The 11702-nt window shown below is 36.3% G+C and overlaps 1 protein-coding gene across 3 annotated transcripts in view; it reads left to right on the top strand.

Annotated features, from left to right (window-relative positions):
- The window catches only part of WTAP (WT1 associated protein), a 24636-nt gene extending 16072 nt beyond the window's left edge, over positions 1–8564 (top strand). The window contains exons 5-8 of one of the 3 annotated variants that reach the window (XR_003398000.1): positions 327–505; positions 718–1063; positions 5285–5439; positions 7340–7831. Coding sequence is in view for 1 of the 3 variants with exons in the window: in XM_026844970.1 (XP_026700771.1) it covers positions 327–505; positions 5285–5439; positions 7340–7923 (918 nt within the window). In the remaining 2 variants the exon portion in view is untranslated. Of the gene's footprint in view, positions 1–326; positions 506–717; positions 1283–3399; positions 5014–5284; positions 5440–7339 lie in introns of those variants that run through there. The other 2 variants (XR_003398001.1, XM_026844970.1) reach the window with 2 other exon arrangements.
- Positions 8565–11702: the final 3138 nt, after the last annotated feature.

Raw genomic sequence — 11702 nt, 5'->3', positions numbered from 1 at the left:
CAGTAAAAAAAAAAAAAAAAAGTGCAGGCAGATAGAGAAGAAAGGGAGTATTCTAATCCTTTAGTCACTGCTTTGGCAATTTGAAGCAGAGAGGAGAAAAAAATTAAGCATTGCAGGTGGTGAGATGGGGTTTGAGTAAATATGCACATTGATAAGGTGCATGTGGGCAAAAGTGATTTTTATCCTGTCCTTTCCAGGTTATAGTGATGAAAGAAGGCAGGTTTCTTTGTTATCTTTGGAATAGCTGTTTTTTATTTGTATTTAGATGACTTTGAAGTTTTATTTAATGTTGTATGAATAACAGTTGTCTGTCTTATTTTGTGCAGAATCAGATTCAGTACCTCAAGCAAGTCCAGCAGCCTAGTGTTGCCCAACTGCGATCAACAATGGTGGACCCAGCCATCAACTTGTTTTTCCTAAAAATGAAAGGTGAACTGGAACAGACTAAAGACAAACTGGAACAAGCCCAAAATGAACTGAGTGCCTGGAAATTTACGCCTGATAGGTAAACAAAACAAATACTCCCCAGTCAAGACTTCCCTGACAGTCCCACTACGAGAATGCTATGGTGGGACAGCCAAGTACTCGTTTCCACACCAAGACTCAGACGTTTTGAGGCAAAAGCCACATTCTTATACTGTCCAGCTTGTAATGCTTAATGTAAAACTTACCAGATGAACCTTGTGTTTCAGCTTTTTTTCTCCCCCTTTGCTTCAGAGGCCTGACGGCGTCGGACTATTCTGAAGAAATGGCCATCTTCGAAAAAAAATCTTTTCTAGAACATGTAGACATTTGCAAAATTGTTCTATTTGAAGAAAATAGAGGGAGAAACAGAAGTCTTAAGTCTGTGGCACACTGTGTCTACAGACAGTTTGGAGGAGAGAGAACCTAGAGATTATAAATCATGAATTGAACATGTAAAATTCCCGTAAAATGTAGAAGTGGAATATGCTTCACTCTTAACCTTGAGCCTAGTGACTTAGAGACACTGTAAGTCAGTTTTGCCAATAAGACTGTGGACTTCCTGCTTGTTCACTGAACTGCTGGGTCAAAACTCAATGAGGTGAATTTTGCGTTAAAGAGTTTACTTGCTAACCAGTTTTGAATAGCCACGAGAGGTGCTATTTGATATCACAACAGTGGTAGTGTACACATTTGACTGTTTAGCCTTTGGGCTCTCTAGCACTTGACGGAGCCTTAAATCACTGTTGCTAAATAATGAACTGTTTTCTGGATGGTTGGTGATACCGTGGACGCCTCAAAATTAGGACTGTACAAAAATGTACGTTCTATATAATCGCAGATTTTAAATTGTTGGAAGCAATATATATTTGATCACAACTAGCATGTATAAGAAAAACTAGTTGTGATAATTATTTCACTGCATGTTTTCATGCAGAAATGAGACTTTCAATCTTCTATACTAAGAACTGATCTCATGCTTAATACAGAAGGCACACAATGGCAACTGTCTTCAGTGTTGGTGGGGTGTTTTTATTCCTTTGTACACCTGGTTTTCTTGTATTGCACTTCTATATAAAATGTGCCTTGAAATAGTTGTAATATATAGTTCAAGGAACACTACTGGTTATATTGCTGTATTGTGAAACTCCTGGGATGAACGAGAATTGAACAGGTTGTTATTTCTGCATTGACTCGTTCTCTGAAAACAAAGTCAGTATTTTAACAAACCAAAAAACCTTAAATGCATGCGTTTTCCATGGTGGAATCAGTGAAGGAACCTTTGCTACTCTATTGATGCCTCTGTTCTGTTGTCCCAAGTTACTTGTAAGAGTAGCAATCCGGGACAGTTGGGAGTGCATGTCTGAGGTGTGTAAAGTGAAATGCAGATTTGGTCTAGCATTTGTGTGTTTGTTTTTTTCCTTAGTGAACTGAGTTATATTTAGTAATCTGAGGTTTTGATTTTCAAAACAGTTGGGCAACGTTTTATGACTCAGTCTGATCCTAGAAAATTCAGTTTTAAATTAAAAAAAGACATCCAGCTATCACAGAAGGTGATGTATTCTGATTGTTTTGATGACTTTTATTAAGATGGCATTACGTATTTTTAACTCAGAAGTATCTTAACTGTTTGTGCTTCAGATGATGAATGTGGGATTGAAGAGTAGCGTACTTACGCAGGTTTATTTTTTTGCATGAGTAATGACTTAACAGCAAAAGAAAAAACTACAGAAAAACTTTACCTTTTTAAGTGATACATCTGGAATGATTTTGCTATAGCAGTATCTAAGATTTTAATGATCTAGCATCAAAACAGAGGTAAGACTTGCATTAATAAATTGTTAATGTTTTACAAGCCATTTGTAAAGCTTGCTATAATGTGTGGATAGAGGCATGCCGTTCAGATTTGATTGTTTAACTTGGAGTTCAGAAAATTATTTAATACGTTTAGATACAGCTTGGTTGTTTTCTGAAGTCCTCAGGCTCTAAATGTGTGTGTACAACTGAGGAGAGACAAGTAACTTACCACTTTAAAGCAAAAGTATCAAAAGAAAATTTTTATTTCTGTAGCTACAACATACCCTAATATTCATAATATAATTTTAAGTCAGTGGTGTGAATCTGCGTAATTCATATATGCAGTAGCTGGAATACAGAAAATTAGAGTTATTTCCTGGTAAATAATTGAGGCTGTTTTCATTAATTGAATTAAGGTTTTCCTGATTTTTATTTCTGGAAGGGTAAAGAAATGATGACTCATGTAAAGTATTTATAGGATTTTTCATTCTCTTTGCATCCTGCCCCTCCTTCGACACCCTTTTAATTGCTTTAATGGTCCATACATTTATGCAACTACTCTTATTTCATGGCATCTGACCTCATTTGTGAAAGAGATGATGCTCCTATTCAGATCCCTGACTGGTGTTCTTAGGGTAACATGTTAGCTGCAACCCTGAGCACTGTTAGTGCTTGGCCTTAACCATGGATACAGGTGTAGAGCACAGTCATTGCTGATGTCTGGAGGGAAGGGTGTATTCAAAGGAATGGCTGGGCTAAGCCATTTTGACCATCATTAAACATAGAGTATGCACTTGGATTAAAAATTCATAGAAATGTCATTTGCAGTAAACCTAGTAAAACATTAGTCTTGTGAAATTTAACCACTTATATTCTTCCAGGTTTTGTTGCGTGTATGTTCAAGAGGATTTGTGAAAACAATGCCAAACTTAAGTTTTACAGCTAATAGGAGTTATTTTAAAATTAGTTACTGGATTTTATGTTCTTGCATGTGAGTGTTGTTTTTGTAAATTGCAAGGGAAGGTTACTTGGTGCCATACTAGTTCAGAACATCTGGAAAAATTCTGATGGGAAGAAATAGCATTATAGGTAAATATGCAAATTTCTATACAGGTAATAAATATTTTACATTTTTGGCAGGAGTTAACATGAAGAAATTAATGGGATTCTAAAATTGTCCCAATTCCAAGGTGACTGGTACTTTCTAATTCTACAGTTGATGTTGTTTTGTGAAGAGAAAAGCATTAAATGACTTAAGCACCGTGAACTTCTTCAACTTTTAGTGATGATGAATACAGTAAAAGGAATTTGCAAATGGCTAAAAATCACTGCATGTCTGCCTAATAACTTTTGGGATATGTTACATTGGTTATCTCCAAAGCGGTCCTGCTTTACACAGAATGAACATCTCTAAGGAAACTTGCATCTTAAGTGTGCGACTTGGACTGTATTAGGTCAGCACAATTTAAACTTCAAGGACCTGCCATTGGACATCACATCAAGAAAGAAAACAGGTTGCTGCCTTTAGCAGAGTTGCAGGCTTCCAGGACTTTACACAGCCAGATTCCTTCTGGAGCAGCCCATCTGAAAGATTTGGGAGAGTCAGTCGGAAAATGTTAAATGGGGCAGAGTTGCCAGAACTTAAAAGTTGTCTAAGGCTTGAATGCTTAAAAGGTAGTTGATAAGGAAATTACTATTTTAAATTCTTTTGGTTGGGTATTTTGGTTGCAGGAGAGAACCGTGGCTGTGAATTGTAGCAGAAATTTCCTGTTCTACTTTTTTAATCCTCAAAATTTCTTTCAATCTTTGTCAGTTGTTTAAAAGCAAACAAAAAATTAAATGACCTGCTTGGTCTTGAAAAGTAGTGCAAGTCCTGCCATGGAATTCACAATAAACCTTTTCAAGTTTGGGTGGTTTTTTTTTTTGGTAGAGCTTACACTGCTGTAGACAGCTTTATTATGTTGCTGAGCCTATTAAAAGGAGACAACTGTTTGTGGTTGCTATCCTGACTTTGGCAGACCAAGACACTTAAAGGACTTGAATTTTTCTCTTATGGAGTCAGCTGTATTGCCTATATATTAATTTGCATAGTACTTCCTATAATGCTTTACAATGCAATTTTTATCGCGAAGATTAAAGATGTGTGATGTTTTCCATTTAGTAAAGAAAATCTTGTCAGTGCGAAATTTTTTTCCTGCCTGTTTCCAAATTTTTTCAGAAACTGGAGATCTTAATGATCATTACTCATGATTGGAAATCTCTCATTCTAAAGGAAGTAGATTAATAACATGCTCTTTAATTTCCTTCCAATTTTTAATGACATTTTACTTTTTCCTGACTATGCAAGATGCACTTAGGAAAAGCTGACCATAGAAATCATGAAACAGACTGTGTACATTACTGTCAAATATATAAATTGAGTTGAAAAATAGACATGTAAGTTTTTAAACAAGAGTACCTGGACAGCATTCAAAAGAATGTCTGAACCTCTTAAAGAAGAATGGGTGTCATTAGGAAGAATGAACATGGGATTTAATACTTCATCCCAAGCAACTTTCTTCCCTTCACCAAAATTTAATTATTAAATTTTACTAGTGCAATAAATGTTTTTTGTTTATAATTCTGTTTATACATGTAATTTTCATGCAGTACTTGATCTTTTGACTTATAAGGCACATCTTTAATCAAATACTTATCTCTTTTGAGAATTAGCACATGCAAGACTGTGCATACTGATAATCCAGATGTTGGTATCAAAAAAAAAAAAGAACAATATGCTTATTCATATTTGCAGTAATAAAATTTGCCTTCCACTTTATGGGACAGCGGCAGAAGATCAACTGGCATTGGAACAGCACGTGGTAACTGTAGGGAGATTTTCTGCTATGAAAATTATGTTGAGGCATAATGTTTCTTGAATTGTGACATGCAGAAATTGCATCTCCTTTCTGTCTGTAATTGTGATTGAGGAAGATTACTGAAGGTTTTATATTCGTTTTGTGATAGATGGCTCTTTCCTTTGCAGCCAAACAGGCAAAAAGTTAATGGCGAAGTGTCGAATGCTTCTCCAGGAGAATCAAGAGCTTGGAAGGCAGCTGTCCCAAGGACGTATTGCACAGCTTGAGGCAGAGTTGGCTTTACAGAAGAAATATAGTGAGGAACTTAAAAGCAGTCAGGATGGTAAGGGATTTTTTTTTAAGAAAATGGAAGTTGCCTTGCACTTCTGCTAGTTTTAATTTCCTGATGATACACGTGCTCTAAAACCACTTTTGCCAGAATGAAAGGACAATATCAAGTAAAATACGACAGTTGTGTCTTCACTGGTAGTCTTGATTAAAAACAAACAAAACCTTAACTTTGGGGGACTAGTGGGATTTGCAGCTCCAGTAAACCAGCATTTGAATTTGAAATTGCTGGATTTTGTACTGTAGGTCTTGCTGTATTTAATAGGGAATATTTAGACTGCACACATTATTGGTGGAAGTGGTAAGATGAAAGCTGTTAATGTTGCATGAAGCTAAGCATGCACTGAGAACACAATGCTGCTTGTTAACTTGACTCATTCTGAAATTAATTTTTTTTAAAAAAAATCAACATTTTAACAATGCCTAAGAATGAGAAAAATGAGGTGGTGGGTTTTTTTACATTTAGGTAACTCAGATGAACTAAAATACCTCATTATTGTTTTCACAGTCCAGATTTTACAACATTGTAAACCTAAATTGAAATTGATAATAAACTCTGACCTCTTGTATAATTTAAATGGAGGGGAAAATGCAAGTTTAAAAAAAAAACCTTCAGTTGAGTGTTCTGCATAGAATCAGTGGTTTTTTTGGTAGAATCATACAGACTAGGTTATCTGATTATTACAGTAAGTCTTGGGACTTGAGCTGGTTAGACATCACTTAAATGTGGGTATGTTTTTGTTTCACAGCTGAAGTCTGTAAGATAGCATAGACTTGATTTGGCATTATCGACGTCTGACATATCTTGTATTTTTAAGGATATATCTTTCCCCTGTCCATAGGATCATATTTTTGAGAAAATAGCAGTATAAAATGATGTATGATAACTAGAATTCTTAAAGTGATTCTTTCTGTAATACAATGTTGGACTAGTTACCCTTTTGCTGCTTAACTTCATCTAAGTTTTTCAAGTTCAGAAGTGAAGCAAATGTACATATTTTTCAAAGATTTCTGCTCTTGAATGTAGTACAGTAAAGTAAGCTCCAGAACTGAGATGTGTTTGTTAGCCCCTATTGCTTCTTCCCCATATGAACAAAGGTAACGATAATCCTGCAGTAGCAGTTTTCCTATTTTTTTTTTTTTTTATGTAGCAGCAAGAACACTTTAATTTTATGAATTTTTACAATAATAAGCAGTATGCACTTTATTTGCTCTGCCATGTCAGTGGTGCAGTTGAATTGAAGACTGGGGGTAGCCAGTGTTTCTTCCACTGTTTTCAGGTCAAGTTTGTTTTGCTCCAAAATGCAGACCGTATTGTAAAATTCTTTTTCTTGGTACATAGAAATACTGAAACACCCTGTGGAATTAGTTAACAGTTTTCTTGGTAAGAAAGCCTTTTAGTGTCCTGTTTTGCAGGATTTAAAGGATTGAAACCAGTAAGTGCTGAAACTTCTTTGAAATATGACTAAAATAATTTTTGTCACTGAACAGGCTTTTGTAATTATTCAGATCTGTCTATTATATACAGATGTGGTTCATGGTCACTTTAAAAGTATTTCTGCTAAGGTTTTATACTTGAGATACACAAGGTTCTACTTGCAGAATACTAATTGTTGAAATTGATCAGTTTTCCAAATATCCTCCTTTCTTGCCCAGAAATTAATTTCTTCCTATGTATTCTGAGTAGCAGTATAAAAAGTATGTAGATGGTAGTTAAGCATTTCCTCCTTCAGAGGCAGAGTATCAATACTGGTGCATACCTGAGGGCTGAAAAGCAGTCTCTTGAAAATTTCAGCATAAAACATTAACAGGATTAAATTTTTTTTTTTTTGTCTGAGATTCAAGCTGTATATGGGCTATTAAGTGTTTGCAACAAATGTGTTTTCTTTATATAGAATTGAATGACTTCATCATCCAGCTTGATGAGGAAGTAGAGGGTATGCAGAGTACCATTCTAGTTCTTCAGCAGCAGTTGAAGGAGACTCGCCAGCAGTTGGCGCAGTACCAGCAGCAGCAGTCCCAGGCCTCCAACCCGGGTACCAGCAGGACTCCATCTTCTGAGCCTACAGACCAGGGAGAGGCTGTGGGTAAAGACTGCAGCCGTCTGGCAAACGGACCAAGCAATGGTAGCTCCTCCCATCAGCGGACGTCTGGGCCCGGATTTTATAGGGAGGGCAGCGGCACGGAAGATGACTTCCCGGCTTCTCCAGGGAATGGTAATAAGCTGTCCAACCACTCTGAAGATAGAACTGGTAGAGGAAGTAGTAGCTACATAAACCAACTCAGTACTGGGTATGAAAGTGTAGACTCTCCCACTGGCAGTGAAAACTCTCTCACTCACCACTCAAATGACACAGACTCCAATCATGATCCTCAAGAGGAGAAAACAGTGAGCATGAAAGGTAACAGAACTGTGGGTTCTCGTCATGTCCAGAATGGTTTGGACTCCAGTGTAAATGTGCAGGGTTCAGTTTTGTAACATTTTTCTGCAACATTTTTATACAGTGTCATTTAAATTGGGAGAGGATACTGTCCAGAAGCCGTTTAAATTAGTGCATACTTGTCACAATTTTGCCTTTTTGTGGGTTTCTTTTTGCTTCAATACCTCTGCCACTTTGGAAATTTTAACAGTTAATTACGTTGAATGTTGCTAAAAGGACGTTTGTGTAGCTCAAGTTATTTTTATATGAGTTAATGTGAAGTTGAAATGGAAATTATTTCCATAAAGTATAACATAAATGATGTCTGTACAAATCTGTGTATATCTAGAACCTGTGCTGTGTAAGGGCATTCTTACTCATACTGTTATACTTACACCACCTTCAAGATTTGTCATAATAGTTGTGGGTTTATGACTGCCAAGTTTGCCCAGTACAGTAGTTTTATCACTAAAAGATGGACTTACTGAAGGAGTCCTGTAGTAGTTTCAGTGTTAATTACAGTTTTTCCCACCATACATCTGTGCATTTTTCTCCTTAGGTGACCGAATGTTTATGAATTGTGTGCATAGTTACTCAGTTTTTAAGAACTGTTGTATCCTGTTTATGCATATTGCTCTGTGACTCCAATATTATCTTACCTGTACTGACCAAACCTAAATAAAAACTTTTAATAATGTAATTTCCTCATTGTTCTGCATTGGTTTACATGGCTTATTTGTATGCAGTGTATCTACAGTACTTTTTTTTATTGAATCTGTTCCTGTGTCAATCCTATCTTATACAGCTTATGCCAAATACCTGAAGTTGCAGGTGTGTACTATCATACTAATTTTGGGCCGGCCTTATAGTGCTTATTCTACAGGTTTTGTCCTTATTGGCAGGTAAGGGAAAGAAAAAAAGAAAAGGTTAACAAAAAGTAAACCTTAGAGTTGGAACCTGGCTTTTATAAAAAAAGATTAAAAAAAAAACCAAAAACAGAACAAACAAAAAAACACCCAAAAAGCTAGAAGTATCCAAAAGGTAAATACACAAACTAAACTACAGATCTTTAAGAGTTAGTAATTCAGCTTCTTAAACTAGTTATAACTCTCCTGTTGTTTTTAAATGCTTGCCTGAGGGAACTGACTTCTTAACAGGTGCAGAGAATGAAAAAAATTCCTTTATATTAAGCATACTTTTATTACTCCGTAATAGTGAGTTAGGAATTCCTCAGAATCTGAATTTCTGGTGGTTATTTTCTGTCTACTAGTTTTCTGATGGTAGCGTGTAAGCAAGGAGATGAAAAAGCACTGGCTTTTAAGCACTGTTCAGAGTTCTAAGACATACTTGAATTTGTTTCAAATTTACACAGTTGTAATAAATTCCTAGATTGTAGAAGAGTTTGTGGTACTATTTTTTAAATGGCATATGAGTATTAGATACTGTCCAAGACAAGTGGATGTAATTAAAATACTACTAGCTGCTGTCACTTGTATTAGATACGTGCTGATCCATGTATCACTGCTATTTTAATTTCATAGGGTTCACTTAAATGTATTAAAACCACTTAGTAGTTGTTATCGGAAGTGTAAATTCCATTGGTGATACCTGGTTGATTTTTGAACATTACTTCAGCCCTCATTGCCTGAAAAATAGCAGTTACTAGTTGAATGCATGAAAGGGAAGTTGACAAGGATCTGTATAAAAAAAGTACCAGCATTTTGCACCCAAAGTGCAAAAATCTCGTGGTGATCTAGATCTGTAGTTGCTTGTAGTTTATATTCGGTTGTAGTATCTTACTGCTTGATTATCCATAGTGTGTGTATATGTACATCCTGGAATCCTGTCCATGGTAGAATGTAATATTTGTAAGAAGCTTAAAATGTTGATAATAGGTTATAACAATGGCTTTATCTGATAATGTAGATGGTATAAAAAGCCTTATGGGGAAATCTGTGGTTGCAGTTCAAATCAGTCTGAAATAGGAAAGCATCTCATGCCAGAAAAATGGGAGACATCTTTTCACCTAGTATAAGGCATTAAAAGGCTGTAAAGTATCTTTGGAGTTACAGTAATTAATATTAATTGCACTAAGGTTAAAAAAATTCATAGCTTTCAAGTCGTGACAGCTTGCTACTTAAATCTGTTAGTTGCTGTAGGACATGCATGTCTTAAAACCTCATATAAAGATGATTTTTTGTCAAGAGTGTGGTACTTAATTTTTAAGTAGTAAAAAATTAAAGCTTGGCTAAAGAGCTGAAAAAAATAAACACAAATTATACCCTCAGACTAGAAGTTAGCTTAACTTGTTGAAGGAAAGTAATTGTAAGGCAAGGTAAGCCATTCCCTTTGTCCTCTGCTTAGAGGGTATCTTCTAAATAACCAGGCTGTGGTGTTTTATTTGTTTGGGGTTTTTTTACCAAATTAAAGCAATGCAGCAAGTGCACCAGTTTATAACAGAATGTATTATATAATTGACTGACTTTTGTGGAACGCTTACCAAAAAGCATCAGTGAATTGCAGTATACAATATATAAATACAGTATATTCAGAAATGCTAAAACCTGTAATATTGACATGCTCATGTCTGGCTGTCAATGCCTATTTTATGACATTTAATAATCCTGAAGGTAGTTGGCTCATTTTAACAAAAATGACATTTTATTGATCACCAATAAAACCAACATATTCCTCTTTAAAATTATAAACTGCCTAAATCTTGCTGTATTGATTTTCAGCATTTGGGGGGAAATCTCGTTTCCAAACTTCTTGTTGATTTTGGACAATTCACCTTTTATTATATCAGTTGATAAAGTGGTTATTTTCACTGCTCAGATTTCCAGAGTTCTGCTGGAAGGGTGAAGCTGAATTAACGTGATTTTCTAGGGTCCATCAGGAAGCAGGGGGACAGACACACTGCTCTACTTGCAGGGGGCTGAGGTTGCCAATGTGGTTGTCTCCAGGTGGATTTCCTGGCATTTTCCAAGATAAGGTAATCTGTTTTTCAACAGGATTGTTCAGACCTAGCCCCCACTGAATTTGTGATGTGTTTTTGCAGTCTGGTAAATAAAGGTTCTGTAAGATCTTAGAATATGCATGTTTATTTTAAAAGACAAAAAGCAAGAGGGTTTTGTGATAGCAGAGATAATTTCCATAAAATTCAAATTTACCTAATGTTTGTCTTGTGTGCAGAGTGCCTCTGAACTCTGAGAGAAGGGTTCTCCTCACTGACCTTTGTGGAGAACAAATTTTTAACTGGTCTTTGAACTCATTTGCACTAACCACACAGATTATTTTAGCTGATGGGGTTAAGGTACCCAAATGAAGGATTTTCATCAGCAGTAAAGGCCGTTGAATAGCTACCAGAAGGAAAACATGGGGAACAATGCACACAAAAATGAGGAAAAGAACAAAAATGAACCAAAATAAGTAAGTAGTAAACAAAATAGCTGAAAAAGTACTTGCAAGTGCTGCTGGTCCTGCCAGTAAACTGACAGAAATATGTCTCTGCCAGGCAGGTTTTCAGAGCTTAACACACCTGGTTTGTGCAGCTGTATCCTGCCCAACAGCTGTACAGCAGGCAGAAGCTCCTGGCTGGGTTGTTTTTCTGCATGGAGAGACTCCTCTTAGGCTAGTCCTCCTCCAGCTTGCAGTACCGAGGGCCTGAGTTTTAAGATAACGGCTCTGTATGGTGGTTCTGTTTATAACATTGTGCTACATAGACTGTTTTGGGTTTTTTTTAAAAAAGTCTTTTTTCCAATTTGAAGGAATAGGGTGACTGCAGCGTTCTCTCAACCTCCGACACGCCGAGGCTCGGCCCCCTCAGCAGCCCCTGTCT

The sequence above is a fragment of the Athene cunicularia genome, assembly GCF_003259725.1.
Source record: "Athene cunicularia isolate RWA chromosome 3 unlocalized genomic scaffold, athCun1 chr3_part1, whole genome shotgun sequence".
In the NCBI taxonomy this organism is placed as follows: Eukaryota; Metazoa; Chordata; class Aves; order Strigiformes; family Strigidae; genus Athene; species Athene cunicularia.
The sequence above is the reverse complement of the archived record's forward strand: the minus strand, read 5'-3'. Positions and strand labels throughout refer to the sequence as shown.